The following is a 25,604-nucleotide window of genomic DNA, read 5'->3' as shown; positions in this document are numbered from 1 at the left end:
CTTTCCCTTCACCGCCCTTTACCCAGCCAATCCCCTAGTTTGATCACAAGTCAACAAACTCCCCTTTGATATACCTGCCATCTTTGATACCATGCAGGTATCTGACGACTTTTTCAGTCATCTTTGTTGTCTCGAAACCGAAGTGTTGGTAGATATATTTGCCAGGCAGACTGTGCCCGAACGTACGCAAACTGATTCCTGCATCCGCATATCTTTCCCATCCGTTCGGTGCATAAGGCTCAATGACCACTGCAGGGATACCGCCTGGCCCGTGACGAGAAAGTACTTGGCGGCGATACTCGATAGGCTGCATTTCGAACAGCCGCCAGCACGGAAAGCTGACCACCCTCGCGCTGACACCGCGTCTCCTGAGCTCGTCGGCCACGTTCACCGCGAACGAGAGCTCAGCACCTACACCGATGATCGTGATATCGGCCACGGTGCCATCGTCAGCCTCGCGGAGGACATATGCGCCCTTGGCCACGCCATCCCTGCTCGTCAGGCCGCCAGCGCCGCCACCGCCGTGCAGCTGGGGGACCTTGTGGCGGCTCTCGCTGACAATACTCGGGCCGTCTTTGTGCGCGATGGCCACGGTCCAGGCACCGGCGGTCTCCTCGGCATCTCCAGGGCGGAGGTAGAGCAGGCTCGGCATGGCACGGTACAAGGAGGCCAGCTCGATGGGCTGGTGGGTGGGGCCGTCCTCGCCGGCGCCGATGGAGTCGTGGGTGGCGGCGTGGATGACGTGGAGGTTTTGGAGGGCGCCCATGCGGACAGCGGGCGCGGCGTAGAGGTAAAACATGAAGAAGGAGGATGTGATGGGGAGAAAGGTGCCGTGATTGTAGGCAGCGAGGCCGTTGGCTATGGCGGCCATGGCGTGCTCGCGGACGCCGTAGTGGATGTAGCGACCTGAGTAGGCGCCGTTGATGCCACAGGAGGTTTTGAGATCGGGCTATAATATCGCGAAATCATTAGCTATGGTGATCAAGGCTGATAAATGAGAGGTGAAGGGAGGAGGCCCACAGGTTGAAAGTCCACTTTTCCATCCCAGATCATATTGACAGACGGAGACAGGTCTGCCGTGCCAACCATGAAGGAGTTGATCTCCTTTGCGAGCGGGTTGATGACCTGCCCTCCAGACACCCGAGTTGCCGTGGGCGCAGTATCAAAAGTCTTGGGGATCAAATCTCGCCAGTCCTTACGAATCTCACCACGCATGCGAGACTGCAGCTCCTCACCCAGCTCCGGAAACTCCTGGCAGTACCGTCCCAACAGGTTTTCCCACTCCCGTACCAATTCCTCTCCCCTCTCTGGCAGGTTGGCAAAGAAGGCCCTGACCTCGTCACTGATCTCAAAATGCTTTTCGGGATCCAAACCATTGGCCTGCTTCATCCTCTTCACGTCGTCTACGCCGAAGGGTGCGCCATGGGAGGCTGCCTTGCCAGCGACTGCGCTGCCCAGACCGATGGTGGTCTTAATGTTGATGAACACGGGCTTGTCGTTGGACTGCCTGGCCTTCTCTAGGGCTTGAATGATTCTCTCAATGTCGTAGCAGCCATCTTGGACCTCAAGAACGTCAAACCCGCAAGCACGCATCTTGGCGTTGATGTCTTCGTTGTTTACCATGTCGACTGACCCGTCACAGGTGATCTGGTTGTTGTCGTAGCTATACACCGCCATCAGACTGATTGATTGTCATGAATTAGGTGTGTAAGAAGTACAAAACTCACATGATCGTCAGGTTGTTCAACTTCCAGTGCCCAGCGAGCGAGATAGCCTCCAGACCCACGCCCTCCTGCAGACAGGCGTCGCCTACCATGCACCAGGTGTGGTTGGAGACTATGTCGAGCCCGGGCTTGTTGTATGTCGCCGCCAGGTTCTTGGTCGCCATAGCGAGGCCCACGGCGTTGGCGACGCCCTGGCCTAGGGGTCCCGTGGTCACCTCGATGCCTTCAATCTCGATCTCTGGGTGGCCTGGGCAGAGGGAGTCTGCGCGCTCGGAGTGGTAGGACTTTAATTGGTCAAAGGTCATAGCTTTGTAACCTACCAAGTGTAGGAAGGAGTATTGGAAGAGGCAGGTGTGTCCTGGATATTGGTGTGTTAGAATTCATAATCTCGTCGTCTCCTTCTTCCCTGTTTTTTCCCCGGACATTTTCTGAATCTTCTCAAAGTTGACTGGTTGGAGGGTGCTGAGAATCGCTTTTCATGCAGTTCAATGATGAATGACGGAGCTCACCATTTGACAGGACAAAACGATCTCTGTTGAACCAGTCCGGACTGTGAGGTGCGTAACGCATCACATATTTCCACAGACTCACACCTATGGCTGCCATGCCGATTGCGCCACTGCTCATTGGGACATGTGTCCATGATTAGCCTTGAATCCGTGCCGGCCTTGGTCGAGAGCATATAACAATGTAACTTTTGTTTTTTTTCTTCTTTTTTCTTCTGCATTGGTGACTCACCCCGGGTGGCCCATGTTGTATTGCTGGCATAGATCAGCAATCAGAATACGGTATGTCTTTAGGACATGATCATGGTGCTTGGACAGGTCCGTCGCAGAAGCGGGCTGCTGCTTCTTCGTGACGAGTTCGTCCTGGACGGTGTGGAGGGCGGTGCCTCCGTTTTGCTCCAGCCTTCCTGGCGCCATCTTTACATTTGGGAATATCTTCAAGGATAGAGAGTTCTATTCGGAAACGAAATTGGAAAGATGTTGATTCACTAAAGCTCCGCAAAGAGAAAATAGAGGCGCTGTACGTCCATTGAAATTTATAGGAAAAATTAGTTGTCAACATTGCCACACCGAATCGTGGCAATGATTGGATACTTCAACGTCTACCGTCACCTCAACGGCTCTCCACCGCCCGCATTAGCAAGAGACCCTCATTGCCCAATCCCCAGATCTAGTTTCGGGAGAAAGATGCTGATAATCACGGGGCAAAGATCTGGGGAAATTCTCCGCGAACGACCCGGCTTACCAAAGTAGGCAATCCGACTCTTGTTCAAGACCCTCAAAAGGGTCAACAAGAAAAATGTAATCGCAAAAAAGAAGCCTCTATAAACCAACCTATCATAGGGGCGCCCTGGCCGCGGAGATTCCAAATCACCGAGAAGGTGTGGTGGCGGCGGACGTCTTTGACCCTAACATCATCATATACTGATGAGGCCTTGTTTGGATGATCATGGTTTGCTCTTCCGGTGACGGACATATGATTTGCATCCACAGCGGGGGCGTCGACGTGTTCGGTCGTGAGGAGAAGAGAGGGGGAGGGTCACTTATCTATGGAACCCCATCGGCAGCCAGTAAAGGCAATTAATTTTTTGAGTATTTTCTTTGAGCGAAGTTTGATATTCATGAGATTAATCACGAAATTCAGCCTCTTCATTTGAATGAGTCCGTAAACTGATTAACTGGGTGTGCACTTTATATATACATTTTCTTTATTCCCCATATCATGATCTCACAAAGTCACAACTGCGCAATAAAGAAAAAGGAAGCATAAGAATAAAATAGAAATGGCATCACAGAATATCACAACCACACAGCACGACCATCATCGCGAAACCATTCAAGGTCCCCTGCCCAATTCCTCCCTCCAAGTCACCGCCGACCACCAGCTCAAACTGGTCGAGGCCCCCATCTACGCACCCGGCCCAGGAGAGGTCCTCGTGCACGTCAAGACGACAGGAATATGCGGCTCGGATGTGCACTTCTGGAAGTCCGGCCGGATAGGGTCGCTCGTCGTCGAGGGCGACTGCATCCTGGGCCACGAAGGGGCGGGGGTGGTAGTCAGGTGTGGCGAGGGCGTGACGAGCTTGCAGCCTGGGGACAAGGTGGCTGTCGAGCCGGGCGTGCCGTGTGAGAAGTGTTTCCTGTGTGGGATGGGGAAGTACAACCTTTGCGAAGACGTTCGGTTTTCTGGGGTTTATCCTTACGACGGAACGCTGCAGCGGTATAAAGTCCATCCTGCGAGATGGCTGTACAAGTTGAGTGGGCTGTGGCGCGAATGAGAGATGCCTGGTCTCTAGGTCTTGAATGAAAAACGCCTGCTAACGAAAGAGTTGAGTTGTGAGAGCTCAGGATGCCTGATAGCATGACATTCGCCGAAGCCGCCCTCCTCGAGCCTCTGAGCGTTGTCCTCCAGGCTCTGCGGGTCGCCAACCTCACCCTCGGACGCGGAGCAGTCATCTGCGGTGCCGGACCTATCGGTCTGACAGCTCTCCTTGCATCTCGGGCATCTGGTGCTCATCCCATCGTCATCACAGATGTGGAGCCAGGCCGTCTCGAGTTCGCCAAACAGCTCGTGCCGTCCTGTCTTACCTATAAAGTCGACACATCCCTCGACGCGCGAGGCAATGCGAGGGGGATTAGGAACCTGTTTGGTGCTCGTGGAGGTGAAGGCGAGGTTGGTGAGGAGTATCTTGCGCCGCCGTGTGTGATTGAGTGCACCGGTGTTGAGTCGAGCGTCTGCACCGCAGCGTTTACGGTTCGTCGTGGAGGCAGGGTAGTGGTGGTGGGCGTCGGCAGGGATATTATGAACAACTTGCCATTTATGCACCTTTCATTGGCAGAGGTATGAATTCCCGAGCATTTCCCCCAGAACACACATCATCTTCTCAATGCTACTACTCTGCTGTGGTTCTCAGCAAAGGAAAAGGCCGAGTGCTCACAAATTCTTCTTTAGATCGAACTCCGCTTTATCAATCGCTATACGGACACATGGCCAGCAGGCATCGCCTGTATGAGTGGAGGCATTATTGATATGAAAAAACTGGTGACACACACGTACCCATTGGAAAAGGCTTTAGAAGGGCTGACTTTGTCATCGGACCCGAGGAATGGAAGCATCAAGGTTCACATAGTAGACGACACGGAGACTGTGTTGTTCTAAATCTAAAGTCATCAAATTGAGGACCTAAGAACAGTGAACATTGATGTAACTTGAATATTTTCGAGCAAACAATGAACATCTGTAAGTAAAAATAAGTCGGTGCAAGAGGAATTCAGATTTGGTTTCCTTCGCCTCAGTTCCATGAATTCCACTGGCGGTGAGCTTTGCTCGGGCTTAGCACGATGTTAACCGGACTTAAACCTACTTCCGTCTATGTCCTGTGATCAGCTACACTGTACTGTATAGAAAAGCCTACACTGGGTTGGACCGACTGTGGGTGAGCGAGACAATGATCAAACCGCCAGTGCACCAACTTCATCATGGCTTCCATAACCAGAACAATCACCTTAGAAGAGCATGTGGCGTTCCCGTCCCTCGGCTCCGACAGTGAGTTCTACGAGGCGATGTGGAAAGTCTTCCCCAAGGCCCGCGAACAGCTATGGGACCACGGCTCGAACCGCCTCGCGGACATGGACGCCAACAACGTGTCTTTCCAGATCATGTCGCACATCCCCGGCATAGGAGTGTCCAATATCGCAGGGTGCCGCGGCGCCAACGACGAGATGGCAGCAGCTGTCCAAAAGAACCCCAAACGCCTGGGCGGGTTTGCCGTGCTGCCGATGGCGCACCCCAAAGAGGCAGCAGAGGAGCTCGAGCGTGCTGTCAAGCATCTCGGCCTCCTGGGCGCGCTGGTCGACAACCATCTTGAAGACGGAACGCACTACGACGACGAAAAGTTCTGGCCTGTCTTCGAGGCCGCTGAGAGGCTGGATGTGCCCATCTACCCGCACCCGACGCCCCAGACGCAGGAGACGGTCGAGAAGTACTATGCGGGTAATTATCCCCCTCATGTGGCCATCGCCTTGTCCAGCGGTGCTTGGGGCTGGCATGAGAACGTCGGCCTGCACTTCCTCAAGCTCTACTCGGCAGGCGTGTTTGACCGGTTTCCCAAGCTGAAACTGATCCTCGGGCACATGGGCGAGATGGTGCCGTATTACTTGGACCGGGCCATCAGGCTGCCGCTCTTCAAGATGAAGCATGTCAATAGGTCGCTCAAGGAGGTGTGGGACGAGAATGTCTGGGTGACAACAAGCAGCATGTTCAGTCTGAACCCTTTGGCGACTTTGTTGAGGAATACCAAAATTGATAGGATCATGTACAGCATTGATTATCCTTTTGAGAAGATGGAACTTGGCCCGCGATTTCTTGAGGAGTTGGCTGGCAGCGGAATGGTTACTCCAGAGGAGCTTGAGATGATCACACACAAGAATGCTGAAAGGCTGCTGAAATTGTGAAAGGGGCCTAGGCTTTCAGTCCATTCATGGCCTGAAAACGAGGCTCTGGTCCACTATTAAGGGGCAAACAGCAAATTCACATTCAGTGCTTCCAGTCTGCTTTATGTTTTGATGAGAAAATAAAACCAGGCAATCATGTAATGAAGAAGTGAACGTGAGTGACACCTAAATGTGATACAGCTAAGATGCTTCTTTCTTGTTTGACCCAGGCAAGATGGTGCAGAACTCATTCAACGCTCAAGAAGGAGAGGTCGAAATGGAAGAGGGAATGATGGCGGTGGTTTCACGTCCAGCGACCCATCTCAACGCCGCCGCCTCAGCCTCATCCACATTGCGTCCAGCTGTCTCAAGCGCAGTCCAGACCCGCTGCTGCCCTCCCTTGCGGCTATCATAGACCAGCTCAAACGCCTCACTCGCTTTTTTCATAAAAAGGACATACCCGTTCACACAAAAGTTCAAGTATTTGGCATTCTCGACCTGTGCACTCTCGTCGGAAATGTCCCGGAGGACTCCTTTACCACCATCCACCATCTTATCCAGGATCCCGACCATCTTGTCCTTGGCGATGATGGCCGCAGAGCCAATCTTGTCCTCCCACGCGTCTTCCTTGGGCCTCTCCGTCTTGAGTCCCTCGATGACAGCGTGAAATTTGCCATAGGCCTTGCGGCCGGCGCGGACGGTGTCTCTGTGCAGGTCGATCAGCTTGAGGTTGATGGGACTTGTATTAGTGCTCGTATCAACCTGGGGAGGCTCGAGGCTTGCGTGTGGAAACAGCTTCTCAGGGGCGTCGTGGAAGCTGGTTGTCTGACATCGCTTTGCCAGGACGATGTGTTCATTTATGATAGCTTCCCACTTGTCTGGTCCGGTCATTCTGTTGGCGTCTGTGTCCATGGCCTGGAAAAGTTGGGCTGGATAGGATTTTGAAGTCTTTATGGATATCAGTGAGGTTGTTGAGAAGTCAAGCAAAGGCACCGCGTTGTCTAAGTAATGTCCGCCTTTGCATTTCAATTTACAACTTCAGTCAGCATTCATTTCAAATTGCGGCGAGGCGATGAATTATTATAATGTTTCGTCTATGGGAATATGAGAAACTAGATCGTAGAAGAGACACATTGTTGAAGCCCACACTTGTTTGTGGATCGTAGCTGTAGCACAGAAGTGCATACATACAGGGTTCCAGAGCTATCGAGTCTTTAATCGTTACTTGAAATTACCAACGAAACGAGTGGAAAGCAGCGTACACTTCATCAACACTCGGAGGCCATCCGTTTAAGGTGGAACTCTCGTGTGTCTATTTGTGTGCTACAAATCAAGTATCACTCTCTAACAAGAGGGTACGACTCACCCAACAGCTGTTTCTCTTGATGACCGTGATATAGTGCGTTTCGAGTGCGACTGAACTATACAGAGCACGATATTTACGGACGTAGACCACACTGACGTAGCCTTTCACCACTGCTAGAGACAGGCTTTGCAGGGACTCATCACAAGACAAGTGTAAGTCGAAGCATCATTCACTTGATTTTACATCTAGAGCACACCGAAGTGTCTGTCACAGAGTCGCTCTAATAAGCCTGAAGAGACCTCGAATGTCTCATCACGCGTATCGAACTGCCACCTCCACAGCGGCCTATGCATGCAGCCATTTGGGCAATGACCTCATGAGCTGTTGTGGGAGACTTGAGAGATGAAAAAGCTTGGCACTGAAAAGCAGGCCTCTTGACATCTTTGGCTACACTGACTGTGCGCTTCGAAAAGACTGAGTGTCATGGAATGTGTCAGATCTCTTATTCTAAACATCCAAATTGTAACTTACACTCCAAGGAAGTCAAGGTGGTAGCATTTATAAATATGTATCAGCCTGTCATCGCTTATACTACAGCTTTCTGGGGGGGGAAAACGCCCAGGTAGCCAACAACTTGCATATTACAAAGCAACCAAAGTCAAGATGAACACCAATGGACGCCAAAATGGAGAGTCAAAGAAGGTCAGAGCGTGGCTGTTACAATCAACTAAAGAGACGGAATATCACGGTATTCCACCAGGCCGGCAGATTCGGGCACATGTCTAAAAAAGAAAACATCCGAGGCGAACACTCGGTCCGTCTGTCTAACTGAGGACGTGGGGGGTACAGGCGGTATAATCTGGGCGAGATCCCACGAGAAAGGGTTTGAAGTCCCGAGCCGTCCTCAAAAGGCCGAGGACAGCTGCTAGATGGGGTGACCCTCACCAGATGCAGTATCCGGACAGAGTTCTACCGTTCGGGATGAGACTCGAAAACAATTTCCTACTTTTGTCTGTAAGCAAGATTTTTAAATGGTCACTACCTACCTATAAAATGCAAAATAAGATCGCCCTGCATTCCGCGCCGTACATATTCGATAGTCACCCCACGATGTTCGTTACATTGGTCGGGACTACGCCCGGGTGCCGAAGCGGAACTGCAGGTGGGTTTTTCTCTGCGTAGCATGGCATATGCACAACATCGATTTGAATCCGATTGGGCAAGTGACCCGGCGACCTTCGGTTTTCGCGAACCGCCTCGCATGGTGTGGGTAGGTATTGCCAGATCATATCTGGGTGGATTAGACGACCATGAGACTTGCCATTGGGAAGAGGGACCTTCCACTAGATGCAAGTCATATGCTTCCAACCCTGCGTGGTTCTGTCGGGTCACAACTACCGGGCCAAAAACTTTTCTTGTGGGTGTGATGTAACTGGCCATGAACGAGACTTGAGCAGGAGACAAGAACTGAGGAAGGGGAAAATAACGAGAGGCGCGATGTGAAATATAGTATAAGAGACCTGACCCGAGCATCTCTCAATGTCGTCACCCGAGGGGAGATTTTCGCATTTTCCCAAAACACTCGACCTCCTCCACAAGCTCTAATAACTCCCGAAGTAACTATTCTCAGCACCACAATATGCAGCTGGACTCCAGACTCTCTCTGGCGGCTGTCAGCCTCGGCAGCCTCGCCGCGGTGCGGGCTGCTCCCACCGTGTTCCAGCGAGATACCCCAGGAGCCTTTCTTGATCTCTGCAGCGACATAAGTTTCATGAACGGCTGGCTAGTGGGAACGTGTTCTTCTGATAATGGAACCTCCATCACTAGTAGTGTCTGGCTGTCTTCTCTGATCGAGCTGGATGACAACACCCTCGTGGTAAGCCTGCCCACCCCTATTTACTCTTCCAGTGACCGTACTTTGGTTAACAACGTGTGACAGTGGGCAGAAAAGTAAGACTGAATGGGCCTTATGAGGACAATAATGACGAAAAGAGTCATGTACTGATTTCCACTTTCACCCAGTGGCAACTACTATGCTTCATGTGTAAACGGAGCGTCTGGCTATATCGACAACTCCACCCTCGTGTCCCAGTGCGTGCTGGAAGCAGCGAATATCTCTATTGACCTGGGTAAGCAGCCACCCTTTGGTTTTGTCATAAATCACTGTATCTTATCATTGACGTTTCTTGTTTTCTAAAGCGGAACACGTGTTCGTCTACGACGGCTTCCTCCTCTCAGACCTAGCAGGAACCCCAACAGGCCCAACAGTCTCGTCCAGCACAATCAGCGTGCCCACCTCCAGCAATCACTTCGCCTACCAGATCTACTTCTTCAACAAACTCCTCTCCCGTTACTGCTCGGATTTCGGCACCGAGGACGCGGCTTTTGGCGTCGAGTTGTACGCGGCCGGCCCGCAGGACTGCCACAGCTTCCCGCTGGCCGACTGGGTAACGTCCAACGGCTGGTACGCGGAACCGCCGCCGTTTGTGGCTGTGGTGGACTACCTGAACTATGGCTGGCAGGTGTCGGCGTATGCTACGGATGCCTGTGAGGGGGATCCGGTAGCTACCTTTGGCTATGGGTCGACGTATAGCGATGTGGGCTGTCTTGAGCTCAGTGTGCCTGTAGCCGGGTTCAAGGTTGAGCCTATGTGGAATGCTTTTTGGCTGTGAGGCGGCGTTGGATTCAGGGAGATGAGGAATAAAAGAGGAAGTGAGGATGACCAACAAGAAGAAAATGTGTCTTGAGTAAGGGATTTTGTCTTTTTCTTGGCTTTCTTCCGCTGCAATGGGCAAAATGAGGGGGAACTTAGAATTGTCACGATAGAGGGAAAAACATGTGTGTAAGTAAAGTAAAAGTAATGTTCAAAATCTACAATACCGTTGGTCAAGGAAAGAACACGAGAAGTGCGTGACAATCTGGTACAGGTGAGTAGTAGGTCAAGGTACTGTAGCAATGTGGCACACTCAAGGTTAGGGGGTGAATGGGTAGAGATCCGCTCTTCTACAGGGGGTCGTGAATGGGGAGTCCACCCGTCCTCCACCTAACTTTTGTTCAGCCAGTGGCCTTCTGTCCAAAAGTCAGCTTCACAGGGATACCAACAAACCAGCCATACCCATATCCGCCACGCCACACCACACTCAGCCCAGAAACGTCTGTTTCGTTCTACTCTGCAGAGAGCAAAGCTGCATAAGACGACAGACTGCACGGCTAGCATCAATCGTCATGGCATCAACAATCCCGCTCCGCCGCATCACGAGGGCGTCCATGGCGCGCTTCGCGTACACGGGCAACGACGCGCCAGACATCGAGGACATCATACCTCCCAAGTCGCAGGACACGACGACGGTCTCGAGGAAGCGCAAGCGCACGGTTACTGCTCCTGTAAAGAAGGAAGCACAACAAGACGTGAAGGTCAAGACTGAAGAAGAAGAAGAAGAAGAAGAAGAAGAGGTCAAGACCACGACAGCCCAAGCGTCCACCCACCCCTCGTCGTCGTCGTCCCCTGCCCGCCGCGCCCGCAAGCCCGCCCGCAAGACTCACGACCCCAAAACTGGCGCCGAGACCGTGACGGCCCCTTCAGACTGGGAGGAACTCTACGACACAGCCAAGATCATGCGCATGCCCGGCGGCGCGGCAGCCAACGCAGCCGTCGACACAATGGGCTGCGAGAGGCTGGCCGATCCGCAGGCCAGCCCGCGCGACCAGCGCTTCCACACCCTCGTGGCGCTGATGCTTTCAAGCCAGACCAAAGACACGACCAACGCGGTCGTCATGGCCCGCCTCAAGACGGAGCTCCCACCGCACACGCCCGGCGCGCCACCCGGGCTCAACCTCGAGAACATGCTCGCCGTGGCGCCCGACACGCTCAACGAGATGATCTGGGCGGTGGGGTTCCACAACAACAAGACCAAGTACCTGAAGCAGGCGGCGGAGATGCTCCGCGACCAGTGGGGCGGCGACATCCCGGACACGATCGAGGGCCTGGTGTCGCTGCCCGGGGTGGGGCCCAAGATGGCGCACCTGTGCCTGTCGAGCGCGTGGGGCCGCACCGAGGGGATCGGCGTCGACGTGCACGTGCACCGCATCACGAACCTGTGGGGCTGGCACAGGACGAGCAACCCCGAGCAGACCAGGCTGGCGCTGCAGGCCTGGCTGCCGAGGGACCGGTGGCGCGAGATCAACTGGCTGCTGGTCGGCCTGGGCCAGACCGTCTGTGCGCCCGTGGCCAGGAAGTGTGGGGACTGCGAGCTGGGCCTGCGTGGGATGTGCAAGGCGGCGGACAGGGCCAAGGTGATACAGGGGAGGAAGAGGCAGCTGCAGCTGCAGCAGGAGACGACCAAGGTGGAGGTGGAGGCGAAGGCGGAGGGGGATGAGAAGGTCGTTATCAAGACAAAAGAGGAAGAAGAGGAGACTGTTGTGAAGGACATTCCCCCTAGTAGAGTTAATGTCGGTACTCCTCCTTCTTCAGTGGTACTTTCGGTCAAATAAGAGGAGGATGAGGACGAAGCTGCGCGGCCTTCGAGACGACGTGGCAAACGTAGCTGAGCAGAGCCAGGAGAAGACGACGACGGGAGGCAGTGCTCCGTTACCGGCATTGATTGTAGCGCACAGAAAGGGATGTAATGTGACTTTTCTCAACGCAGTTCATTATAGGAGAGACGCCTCTCTCTCCTGGCTAGACACTCTCTGGCCAATGAATCAATAAAGTGCAGGCAACGAAAGCTTCTCTAAACACCCCAACTCCACCGACGCCCCTGGCCGTAGTACGTATAGAGCATGCCTCTGTTTCCCCCAATGAACAAACGCCGAGTCAACCGTTGAATATCATGCCTGGCTCTAGCCTGCCCTCGCACTTCCGCTTCCACACCGATCTCAGCTCGTATGGTCATTTCTTTCTCAAATAACCTTGACAGCCCGCGTCTTCTGGCTCTCCAGCTTGGCCACGAGGCGGTCATGAGACTCCTTCTTACACTGCGAGACAAGAGAGAAAAGCAACACCCAACGTCAGCATCTTCTCTTCCCAACTCAAGCCAAGCTCTGACGTGTACACAATAGGGAGAGGGAACCAAAGATGAAGAACTCACATCCTCTAGACCCTCGCACTTGTGGTCTTCGAGCAGGCGGTGCTTGCCGCAGAAGTGGCCCTCGCAAAAGGAGCAGTCACCTACGATGCGCTGGGCCTCGGCCTTGCAGTCGGCCAAGGAGCAGCGGATCTTTTTGAAAGTCATTTTTGTTTTGTGTGCAGGGGAATTGGCTCTCAGCGAGGGTAGAGTAGTGAGCAGATGAGTGAGTGTTCGAGGTAGCTTTTGTCTTTTCTGATGGATGCCGTTGTGCAATGGCGTGTAAGGAAAGGGGAGCTTCAGTCGGGCGAGATGGAGGAGAATTGTTGAAGGTGGAAAGAAGGAAGGGAGAGGGAGACTGGCAGCGGAGGCCATTGCGGAATCTCGTACGGTTTTTACTTGTGGCGGGTCTGTACGACGTGGTGGCCATCATCATCACCATCATGTCGACAGTCTGGAGACAAAGCCCCTCCTGAAAAGAAGTCATGACATGCTGATAGTAGCTTCTACTGAGAGCCTGTCAGATCTAGCCCATGGAGGAGCTATGCGTCGTGCTTGTGACTCGCCTCCCCCATAGCGTTGCCTCCTGGTGTTGATCTTGTCTTGTGGAGGTGGGGAGAAGAATGGCACATGTACTGATATGGCTTTCTTTCTGGTCCAGTTCAGTTATGAATAATAGCTACCTGCAGGTTGTGTCAGATATCACTGACGGGCTTTTTTCCCCTTCTTTCTAAATGGATACAATATAAACTATTGGCTATGAAATGACCAGTTCGGATGAGAATAAAAGGACAATTTGACAGGACTATCCTGCACTGTCCATTAAATCTCCGCAGCTCTCTCCTAAAATGTTTGACAGTCAGTCAGTCAGTCAGTCAGTCAGTCAAAGTCGTGTCTCATATCCTCCATACACACAACAATGTGTCTGAATTTGGGGTTTCCTTTCCCCAAACACCAAATGCAAAGTCAAGGCCAAACCATGCTAACTATATCATGTCCCTCAGCTTGTTGTGCATTGATTAGGCTCCCTCAAACCTACTATGCGAGAGAGAAAGAGAGAGAGAGAGAGAGAGAGAGAGAGCCAGGACCCACTTACAAGCCAAAGATGGTGTAATACGATTGGTTGAACACCCTGTCCCAAATAATGTCCTCAAGATTACACTTGTCGATACTGTCTTCCACTGTTTTGGTTATTTATTCTTTGTTTTTTTTTCTTCTTTCTTTCTTTTCTCTCTCTCGTTTCAATTCATGACTGTTTTTACAACGCCTTCTTGAGTCTAATCATGCTGCCAAATCGATCCGAAATCTTGGTCACTAAGGGGCCTCCACTATTAATACCGTCTCCGTCGAATCTTCCTCTTCTGCTCCACCGCATTCAACCCAGCAACACCATCCTGCATCGCCTTCAGCAGCCCCCAGTCATAGCTATCCTCAGCCAGCGACCAGGCCATGACCCCGCCCAGGCCCTTGGCCTCGATGATCTCGGAAAACTTGCGCGCGACGAGCTCCGGTGTGTCCCAGGTCCAGAACAGGCCGGCCACGTCATCCACCCACCATTGCCCACCGCGCACCGTGTCTGTCTCGCCCTGAACCAAAGCATCGGCAAAGGACTGCGCCGTCGATTTGGTCGCTGCCGCGCAGGTACCGTAGTCGCTCTGGCAGCCAGTGCCGCAGTGGGCGCTTGTGTCGCCGCAGAAGCCATACTGGGAGCAGCAGGAGCCCGAGGTGGCATTGCCCGTGCACGCAAAGGAGGTGCCCACGCCGCAGGAGCTGTCGGGGGACGCAGTCAGGTTGGTAGGCCCAGCGGCGGGGAAGGAGGTTGCCTCAAAGGTCACGGCGCCCGAGGTGCCTGTATCCTGGCCCTCTGCGTCCTCGGCGAGCGCGATGGGGCAGCCGATGGGGCCGGTGGTGCAGGTTGTGTTGGCGGCGAGGGTGAAGTACTTGGCGTAGAAGGCGATGCCCAGGTTCATCTTGGCCGGGTCCATGCCGCGCGTAAGGTAGGTCTCGATGGCGGCGAGGGAGCCGTTCACGTCGGTGTGGTGCTTGGTGAAGTTGTCGCGGCGGTTCATCAGGTCGTAGGTCATGATGTTCACAAAATCGACTGCTGCGCTGATCTGAGGCACTGTCTCGGCCGTGTAGGCGAGCATATCGCGCTCCAGGGCTGGCACGGCGATGGAGAGTTCCTTGTCGCCGATGGCGGACTTGATAGCGGCCAGGAACAGCGGGTACGTCTCGATCTCGGCGGTGAGCTGGGCGTTGGGCACCTGCTTGTAGTCGTAGCCATTGCCGGCTGGGTACTCCCAGTCGACGTCGATGCAGTCGTAGCCAAGGGTATCCAGGGTGGCGGCCACGTTCTGGGCGTATGCGGCGCGCGACGCGTCGGTTGCAGCACCAAGACGGAAACCCTCGAGATCGCCCCAGCCGCCGATAGCCATACACACCTTCGTACCGTTGTCGAACATGGCACGGATGTCGGTCAGGTCCATGAACGGTGTGTACGAGCCCATTGTCTCGCCAGCGTCGGCCACGAAGTAGGACGAGTTGGCAAAAGCAGTAATGACATGCGTAATACCAGCAGTCATTGTTCTGTTGGGCAGGACGGCGGTATGATACCTGGAAAGTATGTGGTCAGATTTCGGTAATATCGCTAACTTGACTTTTGTGTGGACGTACTGGTCAAAGTAAAGGGCATAGCGAGGGGCAGCAGCATGAGCTGTGGCCACCACCGCGGCAGCCGCCAGGCCGGAGGTGAAGCCGACTCCGCGAACCATTATTATTTTTGAACAGATAAAAAGATGCGTGTGCTTGTGTGGGATTGTGTAAAATGCAAGGAAATAAAAGAATGATGATAACCACCAGAAAAGAGTGATGAGCAAGCTGGTTGGCCTGACGGAAAGCACGAGAGAATAGGAAGAGGGTTGGTCTGTCCCACCGTTAAATAGTAAAAATCTAGAGTCATGATGCAGAGCGCATAGAAAGCTTCTTTGATTAGGCTGGGAGAGCAGCAAGGAAGGAGCAGTGAATAAACAACCCACTCTCTGTTCAGGGGCAAACTCTAAATCACCCGTCAAAGATCCTCGAGATTGGAAGCGAAGGTCAGGGTTTTTATGATCGTCTTTCAAGGTCCTCTTTTCCCAATTTACTGATACTCTAGATGCGAGAAGAACATATAGATCTTCCAAAATCTGATTCATCTTCTATTGAACCTATACTCACTGTTCACCACGTGTTACTTACAACAAGTAAATGGTGGACTGTGCGAACAGAGACGAAACATTGCAGGCCCATAAGCAGGGGAAAACAATTACTATAGCTAAGTACTTAAGTACTTTAGTATTGGCCCAAGTCCTTGGCAGGGAACCTAACTCGACCCACGGGTTCTTGGCCTTGTCCTGCAAACCATGGAAACATCCTTTATGCTTTCCCTTAATCATAATGAAAGAGGCAGTGAACAATTTATGCCTTCTAGAAAACCAGAATTTGCTCAACGTTTCTTCCACCCCAGCTGGGATCCCGGAAACAACGGTTTTTTTTCGTATAGATTCTCGCCTAAAATCTGCTAGGGTCTCAGGGGTGGACCAACTCAGCCGCCTCTTGGTAATATTCAGGACCACTTGGCACAGTCTTGTTGGAGTTGTCCTTCAACCTGGAGTCTGCTTGGCAGCCCTTCACTTTTTGACCGCAGTCAAGTGACCAACTTCACTTCCTCCATCAATTTTTTTTCTTTTTCTTTTCCTCTTCTTTTTTTTTTAATAGGTAAAAAGACAAAGACAAAGAAGAGAGAAGTTCATTTGCCTCCTTGTCCGATTCTTAGGCAACTTGCTAATACAATAGACAACTAGATTTCATTCTTCTTCAGCAACAAAAAACTCCTGTATCGCAGCCAGAACATCATCCGGCGCATGCTCCGGGATATAGTGTCCCGAGTCCACGGCATACCCATCCACCTTGACGCCCTCCTCCACCACTTTGCGCCACTCCCTCAGCGCGTCAAAGCGCTTCTCCACAACCCCAGCCTTCCCCCACAACACCCGCAATGGACATCTGATGCGTCTCGACCCTTCCAGATCCGCCCGCTGCTCGTCCAGGTCCAGCGTCGCTGCGGCCCGATAGTCCTCGCACATGGCGTGCACGCAATCCGGGTCGCTCATGCCCGCCACATACTTGTCAAAGCACTCGGGCTCGAAGATGCCCGTGCCGCCCAGCTGGCGCCCGCCCATGAACAGCTCGGCCAGCCGGCGCGGGTTTGAGAGCAGCATGGTCTCGGGCAGGGGCGCCGGCTGTATGAGCAGGAACCAGTGGAAATAGGCGGTGGCGAAGGTGAGGTCGGTGGCCTCGTACATGGCCAGGGTTGGGCAGATGTCGAGGAACATGGCGCGCCTCACGCGGTCGGGGTGGTCTACGCACAGCTTGTGCCCGACGCGGCCGCCGCGGTCGTGCCCGCAGAGGTAGAAGGACTTGTAGCCCAGCGTCTCCATGACCGTCACGCAGTCGCGTGCCATAACGGACTTGGCGTACTGGGAGACGTCGCCGCCTGGTTTGGACGAGGTGCCATAGCCGCGCAGGTCGAGGAGCACGACGGTGAAGGTGTCTGTGAGCCGGGGGGCGATGCGGTGCCAGATGTGGAGGGTCTGTGGGAAGCCGTGCAGCAGGAGGAGCGGTGGGAGCTGTGAAGAAGAAGAAGAAGAAGAAGCACTGTTTGTGCTGCGTAGTCCGCGGATCGTCACTTCTGGTGATGATTGGGTTTGGACCGAGATGGGCTCAAAATTCTCAAACATCTTGGCCATTTTCCTTGCTTTGGTTCTGGTTCTTTTCTTTTCCCTCTCTCAACAAAAAGTCACAACCATATAACAAGGACCGTTGACTACTGAAAAAGGGAGAGGTAATCGAACCTACTCGTTTATATATAATGAGGTAAGGAGATGATTATGTAACTCTCAGTGATATAATGCGGACATGACATGTTTGTAAGTGAAGAAGGGCGCGCACATACGTACGGCATTGTCTTTGTCCGGGCCCGCCACCCTTGACGGTGACGGCATGCTGAATTGCGGTAAACATCAGCACCAGGACTATCTGAACACCGATTAGAGGCTTTATACGAAGTATCATAACCCCGCATCACAGGATATCACGAAGGTCTGAAATACTCAGGTATATGATTGTATATATAATTAAAAAAAGAAACGCACAAAGTTCTCTTTCAAACAACAAGAGTCCTCGTCCAAATAACCATAAATCCATCACCAAGACAACCAAAGCCTTGATTCATTTCTATTTTCTCTCCTTCAGACAAAACAAAAAAGAAAACCCCCCACAAAATGGCAGGTCGTCCTCTCAAGATAGCCGTCATTCCTGGCGACGGAATCGGCAAGGAAGTAATGCCCTTTGGCGTCAGATGCGTCCAGGCTGCCGCCAAAGTCCACAACATCCCCATCGAGTTTGAGCATTTCGACTTCGCCAGCTGTGACTACTACGCCCGTCACGGCACCATGCTCCCGTCAGACTGGAAAGACATTCTCACCCCCTTCGACGCCCTCTACTTTGGCGCCGTCGGTATGCCAGACCAAGTGCCCGACGACGTCTCCCTCTGGGGCAGCCTCCTCAAGTTCCGCCGCGAGTTCGACCAGTACGTCAACCTGCGGCCCTGCCGCCTTCTCCCAGGCGTCAAGTGTCCCCTGGCCGGTCGCAAGCCCGGCGACATTGACTTCTGGATCGTGCGTGAGAACACAGAGGGCGAGTACAGCAGCGTCGGCGGAAAGATGTTCGAGGGCACCGACAGGGAGGTTGTCGTGCAGGAGACGATCATGACGCGCGTGGGTGTGGACCGCGTGCTGAAGTACGCTTTTGAGCTGGCGCAGTCCAGGCCGCGGCACAGGCTCACCAGCGCTACCAAGAGCAATGGCATCAGTATCACCATGCCGTGGTGGGATTCCAGGGTGGCCGAGATGGCGTCCAATTATCCCGATGTCAAGGTGGATAAGTACCATATCGACATCCTGAGCGCGCACTTTGTCCAGCGGCCGCAGATCTTCGATGTCGTGGTCGGGAGTAATCTGTTTGGGGACATCCTCTCGGATCTGGGCCCTGCGTGTGCTGGCACCATCGCCATCGCCCCTTCAGGCAACATCAACCCCGACAAGAAGTTTCCAAGCCTCTTTGAGCCGGTGCACGGCTCTGCTCCTGACATCTATGGCCAGGGCATTGCGAATCCCGTCGGCATGATCTGGGCTGGCTCCATGATGCTCGGGCACTTGGGACACCAAGATGCAGGAGATTTGGTCCTCAAGGCCATCGAGGCGGTGCTCGCTCGCTCAGAAACGGGAGTTCTTACAGCAGATATGGGCGGAAATGGCACCACGCAAAATCTGGGCGAAGCTATAGAGAGGGAAATATTAGGTAGCGGAAAGTCGTAGTTGGGGAGAGGAGGCAAATCAGGACATATTTCATCCCTCAAAATGAGAGCAGTAGCTCCCTACTGTCTGTCAGTGCTTGTGCTTCGCATTGCATAGGGCGCAGGCTGGCCTAAAAGCTGTTGGTCCCTATTTGTTAAGAGTAGGATGTTTCCGCTGCACACTCACGTGTGCTGTAGGATCACTCAATTTCATCTCAAGTATTGTCCTTTATTGCCTATGAACTAAGCATCATTATTGCAGTCTCGTTGTTTTTCATCATCACAGCAGCCCTAGAAGTCCCTAACTCTGCCTCCAAAATCCTTGACTGTGTCATTCGAAAGTGGGCCTGATTACTTGTCAGAGTTTCTCAACAAGAAAGTGGTGCAAATTTTGAATCGAAATTCTCCAGACAAACTTGTTGTGTGACGATATCAAAACAGCCGTCACAGTTTTGTTTTTTGGGGAGGGGGCGGGGGAGGGGGGAGGGATTGGTTATGTTTTCGATTGGCGAGCTGGCTGAAATTCTCGGCCCTCAATCAAGAGACGTGTCCGTCCGACGCGGATGGCTCCTGCTTTTGATTGCTGTAGACCAGCCGCTCAGTCTGGTGCTCGATGCGATTGCCATCCTCGTCCTTCTTGATCCAGGTGTCGATGATTGGACGGTCGTAGGCAGTAGTATCCTCAGCCCCGTCAGCTTCCAGCTTGCGCTTCCGCGTCTCATTCTCCTTCCGATCTCGAGCTCGCAAGCCTTCGTCGCTCGCCATTACGTGGGCAGCCCAATGCGTTCTGCGATCGCCGTGCCCATCCTTAGCAAGAGATACATCCTGGTTACCACGCCTCGCGCCTCGCGTAGCGTTTCGGTGACCTCTTAGGTGCTGCGGTCTGCGGGCGCGCTGAGGCCCTCGTCCGCCTGGACTTCCTGAGGCACAACCATACGGGCTGTCTTCAACTGGATTTGTACCTGAAAAAACCATTTGCCCAGAATCTTGACCGGAACTCGTGGCACTGCCAGAAAACTCTTTCTGGCTGTGCTTGGAAACGCTAGTAGCACACAAGTCTTGAGAGAGACTGGTCTCGTCACCGTGTGTGTGATTGCCGTCCCCTTCAAGCTGTCCCGGCGACCGGAAAGGTATACTTTCCGCAGAATAATATAAACCATCTTGAACATCGCTTGGTGAGCTGGAGCTGGAGCTACCCGCATCCTCCTTGACTTCTTCAATAAGACGGCTTGGCTGATCTGTGCTGCTGAAGTTGAAGCGGTGCTCGCGTTCAAGGCTGGTGACTTGAGGGAGCCCACGAATGAACATCTCGGTTTCTATCAATGCATCAAATATATGGCCAGCGGCCTCGGATGCAACATCGGGCTCGCTGCTCTTGCTGGCCTTCCTCGTGCTCTTCTGGTCCTGGCGCTGACGCTCACACGCACGAGATAGAGGTGAGTTGGGAGCGACAGTGTCTCGACGGAGCAACAACTGCTTAGCTTTCTTGATTCCCCTCTTCTCCTTGGTCTCCTTATTCTTGGCTTGTCTTTCAGCATGCTCGGTGCGTTGCCGCTCTTGCTGGCGCAAGTGCCAGTTGATAAAAATGTCCCTCTCCATTAAGACGCCCAGGGTAGCGTCGGGCTCCTTGGCGATTGCATATTTGCTTGAATAGGCGCGCAACTCAAGCTTGGACAGATTGCGCCTCGTTGACGCCCCCACCTTCTTTACAGACTTTGATGGCTCAGCTCCGACCGTCATAGACTTGCTGTCGATGTCTATGTCGGAACCTTTCTCCCCCACACCATCATCCTGCCCGCCCGAAACAAGACCATCCTCCTGCTTCTCATCCTGGTCGAGAGCGGCGCTGGGGACAGGGTCATGCTGAACCACGCCGGCTTTGTTGGCGACCGACTTGGCTCTCTTCTTGGACTTTCGCTTTTTCTTTGCCTGCTTCTGCTGGACGTGGTGGATGTCCGTCTGTCCGGCAACAATGAGGTCTCCGCGACCATCTTCGTCCTTGTCCATGAGGGCAGTTGGATTCTCCGACGTCGAACCGATGGTACATGAGCTGGAAGCTGGACTAGGAGGTCGAGGGTCTTGTGGGTGCTTGTCCATTGCACCCGCGCCCTGAAGCTCCGGACAAGATGTGTTTTGTTTGCTGATCACTGGTTTTCCAACCTGTGAGGACACTGTGAAGTCGTCATTACTCATGAATGAGGGAAACATCATGGCCGTGGTCATCCCGGGCTGAGCAGGTGACTGAGGAGGCGATGGTGGGATGGTTGGGTGGGAGCCATATTGCTTGTAGTTTGCCGTATTCAACACAAATTCAGGGTCTGAAGACTGTGCGTTTGTCGCCGCACCACGGCCAGCAGCATCGACTGCGATAGCCTGAGACTCTTCCACGCCAGGTATCGGCAGCTTCACACTCGCCATAGCCTCAGAGTCATTGAGAGGCTTAACAGAAGAAGGGTTGGCAGACACCAGAGAACTGGCCAGAGCTCTCTGCTTGCGAATTTTTCTCTTCATGCTACCATTTCTTGGACTGTACAACTCATTGTACGGCAGAGCACCACCAGCTGTATTGATTACATCGAGCGCAAGGGGCCGACTTGACTCTGGGAAATGTGCGACAGAGCGGTACTTAATCGGTGCTGTCAGACTGCCACTGTCGTTGTAAATTCTCCAAGCTTGATCGAGCAGCTTGATTTCCCGTTTGTCCAGGATGTCCCAGCTGGATGGAAAAACGTTGGTGTTGAGGGTTCGAAGAGACCAGTAGGTCATGCGCATGGGATAAAATGGAAAGGCGGCAAAACGAATTTCGTAGTCCAGAGGCGAACCCTGCGCCAGAACCACACGGAGAGCCACATGCTCAAGCTGCTCAAACTGGTCAAAGGAAGATGCAATGTCCTCAAGAGCATGTTGATTGATGGCTGGAAGATTGTTGACTGGGTATGAAGGGGGGAAGTGGATTCGCACCCGGCTACGTCGTGTGTACTTCTGGAGGTTGGGGTTCTGTAGCTGTGTGACGATCTCCTGAAGACAGGCGGCTGTAGCCTCAGTGTGCACAGCCTTGAGGTCCACAAGAATTTCGAGAGCATTGATGTTGTAGATGTAACGAGTGAAATCCTCAGATATCTGTTTGTTGACAAGGTGGAGGTTGCACGGGAGCTTGTCCAGGCACTTAAATGCAGCAGTACCATGGGGAGTGTCTGGTACAAAGCGCTCAGGGACATTGCGGTTGATGCCAGACTCAGAAACAACCCAGTCAAGCTTGAAGTCATCTCGTCGCTCGCGAGACCAGGCGTAGGAATAGATTTTGTTGCGAATGAAGCTCAAAGGACGGACATGGCCAAGGGGATCGATTGGGTCAGTTCCAAAGAGCTTCAGGAGGGGGCTTCCACTGGGAGCTGAGAGAGCAGCTGCTCCAGGGGCAGTGGTGGCAGTGTCGCCCATCTTGTTGCCTTGCTGATGACGCGTATACAGGTGATAGCTGTAACAAGAGATGGTTGTAGAAGAAAGATATGTGGAAAACAAAGGTTGTTGAAATGCAGCGCGTCCTGTAGTGGAAATGGAAGAAAAGTCGGCCAAGGGCGCTCTCGTCTTCGTAGGTTGTGTTTGTTTGAACAACAGGTGCTATAGAGATGGGTTCAGGCTGTCAGCAAGACATCCTCAAGCTGGTGATAACATCATCAGACCGTGCTTACCTTGAAGATGATCAGAGGGAAGCTGGGCGTGACCCTCGTAGGTGCTCCTGATGAAGAGTCGACGTTGAGATGTACTAGGTTGCAGCCTCTTCAGAGTGCCAAAGGGGGGCAATGGATGTAAAAGGGTTGATGCAGGTCAAATTGTGAATATCTGGAGGTTTATTGGGGAGACAGAGTTAGCTGATAGGGATGCAGTATGGAGGGAGTTTGGAGAAGGGGGGCGGGGGGTGGGTACCAAAGGCGGGTGGAATGGGGAGGACGACAGTATCTCCTTGATTCTAGTCCCTCCCAGGCTCTGTCTGTTCAAGGGCTGGGGTTAGGAGCATAAAGACACCAGCAAAGGTCATGACAGCCATCACACCCAGAATCATGAGCCACAACAAAAGAAGAGTGTCCATTTTAGTTGGCCATTGCAGAGGGGACAGGAGAGGGCGGGCTTCAAGATCTTGGGTCATGTGCAGTCACTGATGCTGGATCTGGGTGTCTGAAAGGGAATGTAAACGAAAAGCAGGATGACCAAAGGACCAAGGAGGACTAAGATGGACGAGCCAAAGTTGAAGTAGAGTGCCCAGGCACATAAGTAGCCTTGTTCTCCTCACATAGGTGCACCTGCCCATATTGTCAACGAAATTGAAGGTAGCTAAGCCTGCCACACCTCCTTCCTTCCTCATGCTGGCCAGTCCAAACCGCTCCCTTCCCCGCCTCAACCTCTGACCCAGCCTTCTTCATCCAAATAAGACAACTCGTTCTGCAGTATCAGAGGCGATGCCATGAGAGAAAGGAGCTGTGCTAGACAAATCAAATTGAAATAATGATCACTGACACTTCTCTTGCATATACAGATGTTTGTATGGAACCAGAGTGCCTGTTACTAACAGAGTACCTGACTGTCTCACCGGAGAAAGAACGCCCTCACCTCTGCCCAAAAACTGCTTTGAGCATTAGGGGAAATGGTGCCATATTGTTGCCACCAAGTAACTTTATGAGAGCTTTCTGAGGGAACCCAGTCCTTCTGTGCAGAGCAGGAGGATGGATAGCGTACACGACTTTGGGACAAGGCAGCAGGTATACGTAACCTTGCTGGCAAAGACAAGTCGCAGGTGACTTCACAGCAAGTAGCATAGGATGTCGTACAGATGAAACAAACTCAAAGACACCAGGCAGAGACGAGATAGAAATTGTTGTATTAAGGACTCAAGGGAAAGGGATTCGAGAACACAACGCGCAAGGTCATGCAAGACCCAAGCTCTGTGCCAGCACCCACAGCTACATAAATCCATCTCTTAGCCACCCTTGAAAGACAGCAGGATATTGGGTGTGGTAATAGCATGCCAACCTGAACGACATGACCATCTCCCCTGTCATCTTTGTCGGAGTAGTAATGGCCAAAAGGTTGCATGCCAATTCTTGGCCTCTTCAGTGAAGACCACTACCATGTGTGGTCGCGCAAATGTAGATCTCAGAATGAAACTGAAGCCAGACGGGATCACTGGCGTCCAGAGATTAACGAAGGATCAATTTCCTCTGTGAGAAAACACCATCGACACAAAAATGTGTCCGACCATCCTGCAGCCTCATCAGACCAAAACGGTGCCTCTGTGCTGTGGTCGGGCGTCTCAACTGACATGAGGAAAAAGAAAGAGAGTAAGAGTTTGGAAATTTCGAACGCGAGCTTTAGACGTCGTTGACCAGCACGGATCCCTGTCCAGTTGCACGTGACCCAGCCGAGCTGGCAGGGAACGCTGCGATGAGCAACTGGCCTCGTCTGATTCGTCGAGCTTAGCCGAGGACCCGACAGCGGATGGATACGGCAGCCCAGCATCATCGAAACCTCGCCGATTTCAACCTCACCTCCGTGCCTCCAGTACAGATTGCGCCCTTGCTGCCCGGCCGTCGATTGACCGTCTTCGCCCTTTCCGTGTCCTCCTGCACGACCTCGAATCGTGACAACGACGACAACAGCTCTCAACCGATTGCAGCACATCCAGCCAAGATGATCACCTCAAGAGCAGGCCTCACGGCCGTTCGCCGGGGTAAGCAAGCCACATGCTCCTAAATGTCATCCACCTCACCGAGCACCACCAAGCAGCCTCTCACGGCATGCCTCGCAATGTTATTACAGCTGGTTTCACCAAGCTCAGGTCTTCTCATTCTGGTGCTGGGCGCTCAGGCTGGGCGCTTCCGCCATCACCACTGTCCGAGTTCCCCTTAGGTGCTAACAAACGAACTTCACTATCCAATATAGCCGCCAAGCCCAGCAACTTCTTCACCCCGACCGCCTCCGCCCTCCTCGTCCAGGCCCAGCAACCCCTCCAGATCCGCCGCACGGCAGCGACCCAACCCATGACCCCCCTCGACGCCCAGTCCCTCCTGGCTAAGCAGCGCCTGCAGCGGCCCGTCGCCCCGCACCTCGAGATCTACGACAAGAAGCAGACCTACCTGGGCTCGTCCATCTGGCAGCGCTTCACGGGCATGTTCTTCACCGGCTCTCTGTACGCCTACAGCATCGGCTACCTCGTCGCGCCCCTCGCCGGCTGGCACCTCGAGAGCGCCTCTGTCGCGGCTGCGTTCGCGGGCCTGCCGCTGCTCGTCAAGGGTGGTGTCAAGGTCGGCCTGGCGTGGCCATTTGTGTACCACCTGATCAACGGAATCAAGCACCTGTGGAACGACTCTACAGCCAAGGGCTTCAGGAAGGCGACGATCAAGAGGACCGAGTATATCGTGTGGGGAAGCTCTACAGTTGTAGCTCTGGGGCTGGCTTTCCTTCTATAAATGTGGGGGAGGCAAATGGAGGAGGAGGATTACACGAGAGAGAGAGAGAGAGAGAGAGAGAGAGATCTGGGCGGCGATCAAGTAGCAGACGAGGGACAGAACACTGTTTCCTGCTCGACTGGACGAGGATGAAACAGTCATCCTTGAGAGATGGGAGATAGATGTACTTTTTTGTAGCAATGGGACAATGTGAAACACAAACTGAGCTATGCTCCTC

At 53.2% G+C, this 25,604-nt stretch overlaps 12 protein-coding genes across 12 annotated transcripts; 6 read left to right on the top strand and 6 right to left on the bottom strand.

The window, feature by feature from the left end:
* Positions 1-43: 43 nt before the first annotated feature.
* M406DRAFT_59863 (uncharacterized protein) lies at positions 44-2,647 on the bottom strand (the record flags this gene model as incomplete). Its single annotated transcript, XM_040924652.1, has 6 exons — positions 44-949; positions 1,021-1,663; positions 1,728-2,082; positions 2,234-2,343; positions 2,463-2,539; positions 2,585-2,647. 6 exons carry the CDS (start codon positions 2,645-2,647, stop codon positions 44-46), a joined length of 2,154 nt encoding a protein of 717 aa, XP_040782051.1.
* An 866-nt stretch (positions 2,648-3,513) lies between these two features.
* M406DRAFT_285978 (GroES-like protein) lies at positions 3,514-4,904 on the top strand (the record flags this gene model as incomplete). Its single annotated transcript, XM_040918652.1, has 3 exons — positions 3,514-3,983; positions 4,079-4,571; positions 4,683-4,904. 3 exons carry the CDS (start codon positions 3,514-3,516, stop codon positions 4,887-4,889), a joined length of 1,170 nt encoding a protein of 389 aa, XP_040782050.1. The 3' UTR covers positions 4,890-4,904.
* Positions 4,905-5,209: 305 nt separating this feature from the next.
* Positions 5,210-6,184, top strand: M406DRAFT_36423 (uncharacterized protein; the record flags this gene model as incomplete). The annotated part of the gene is made up of 1 exon (XM_040923997.1): positions 5,210-6,184. One exon carries the CDS (start codon positions 5,210-5,212, stop codon positions 6,182-6,184), a length of 975 nt encoding a protein of 324 aa, XP_040782049.1.
* Positions 6,185-6,421: 237 nt separating this feature from the next.
* M406DRAFT_326487 (uncharacterized protein) lies at positions 6,422-7,075 on the bottom strand (the record flags this gene model as incomplete). The annotated part of the gene is made up of 2 exons (XM_040920091.1): positions 6,422-6,569; positions 6,624-7,075. The coding sequence occupies 2 exons, from the start codon at positions 7,073-7,075 to the stop codon at positions 6,422-6,424; spliced, it is 600 nt and encodes a 199-aa protein (XP_040782048.1).
* Positions 7,076-9,096: 2,021 nt separating this feature from the next.
* On the top strand, positions 9,097-9,997 carry M406DRAFT_354691 (uncharacterized protein; the record flags this gene model as incomplete). Its single annotated transcript, XM_040922975.1, has 4 exons — positions 9,097-9,345; positions 9,409-9,419; positions 9,492-9,598; positions 9,669-9,997. Coding segments are annotated over exons 1-4 (684 nt in total), but the record flags the coding sequence as incomplete, so codon positions are not given.
* A 655-nt stretch (positions 9,998-10,652) lies between these two features.
* Positions 10,653-11,870, top strand: M406DRAFT_230431 (DNA glycosylase; the record flags this gene model as incomplete). Its single annotated transcript, XM_040915837.1, has 2 exons — positions 10,653-10,841; positions 10,884-11,870. Coding segments are annotated over 2 exons (1,176 nt in total), but the record flags the coding sequence as incomplete, so codon positions are not given.
* Positions 11,871-12,368: 498 nt separating this feature from the next.
* On the bottom strand, positions 12,369-12,700 carry M406DRAFT_246769 (uncharacterized protein; the record flags this gene model as incomplete). Its single annotated transcript, XM_040916425.1, has 2 exons — positions 12,369-12,443; positions 12,557-12,700. 2 exons carry the CDS (start codon positions 12,698-12,700, stop codon positions 12,369-12,371), a joined length of 219 nt encoding a protein of 72 aa, XP_040782045.1.
* Positions 12,701-13,863: 1,163 nt separating this feature from the next.
* Positions 13,864-15,303, bottom strand: M406DRAFT_105629 (carbohydrate-binding module family 18; the record flags this gene model as incomplete). The annotated part of the gene is made up of 2 exons (XM_040915159.1): positions 13,864-15,145; positions 15,206-15,303. 2 exons carry the CDS (start codon positions 15,301-15,303, stop codon positions 13,864-13,866), a joined length of 1,380 nt encoding a protein of 459 aa, XP_040782044.1.
* Positions 15,304-16,377: 1,074 nt separating this feature from the next.
* On the bottom strand, positions 16,378-17,310 carry M406DRAFT_248072 (alpha/beta-hydrolase; the record flags this gene model as incomplete). The annotated part of the gene is made up of 1 exon (XM_040916503.1): positions 16,378-17,310. The coding sequence occupies one exon, from the start codon at positions 17,308-17,310 to the stop codon at positions 16,378-16,380; it is 933 nt and encodes a 310-aa protein (XP_040782043.1).
* A 543-nt stretch (positions 17,311-17,853) lies between these two features.
* M406DRAFT_246132 (tartrate dehydrogenase) lies at positions 17,854-18,948 on the top strand (the record flags this gene model as incomplete). The annotated part of the gene is made up of 1 exon (XM_040916392.1): positions 17,854-18,948. The coding sequence occupies one exon, from the start codon at positions 17,854-17,856 to the stop codon at positions 18,946-18,948; it is 1,095 nt and encodes a 364-aa protein (XP_040782042.1).
* Positions 18,949-19,463: 515 nt separating this feature from the next.
* On the bottom strand, positions 19,464-22,364 carry M406DRAFT_67413 (uncharacterized protein; the record flags this gene model as incomplete). Its single annotated transcript, XM_040925065.1, has 1 exon — positions 19,464-22,364. One exon carries the CDS (start codon positions 22,362-22,364, stop codon positions 19,464-19,466), a length of 2,901 nt encoding a protein of 966 aa, XP_040782041.1.
* A 2,097-nt stretch (positions 22,365-24,461) lies between these two features.
* Positions 24,462-25,585, top strand: M406DRAFT_285971 (cytochrome b560 subunit of succinate dehydrogenase). The gene is made up of 2 exons (XM_040918651.1): positions 24,462-24,648; positions 24,861-25,585. The coding sequence occupies exons 1-2, from the start codon at positions 24,609-24,611 to the stop codon at positions 25,385-25,387; spliced, it is 567 nt and encodes a 188-aa protein (XP_040782040.1). The 5' UTR covers positions 24,462-24,608; the 3' UTR covers positions 25,388-25,585.
* Positions 25,586-25,604: the final 19 nt, after the last annotated feature.

This window comes from Cryphonectria parasitica (assembly GCF_011745365.1).
Source record: "Cryphonectria parasitica EP155 unplaced genomic scaffold M406scaffold_1, whole genome shotgun sequence".
NCBI lineage: Eukaryota > Fungi > Ascomycota > Sordariomycetes > Diaporthales > Cryphonectriaceae > Cryphonectria > Cryphonectria parasitica.
This window is presented reverse-complemented; position numbering and strand designations above follow the sequence as displayed.

Excerpts from the sequence above, each read along its gene's own strand:
- M406DRAFT_285971 (XM_040918651.1), top strand. The coding sequence starts at position 24,609 with ATGATCACCTCAAGAGCAGGCCTCACGGCCGTTCGCCGGG. Across the intron at positions 24,649-24,860 it reads CCTCACGGCCGTTCGCCGGG|CCGCCAAGCCCAGCAACTTC; the intron begins GTAAGCAAGCCA and ends TATCCAATATAG.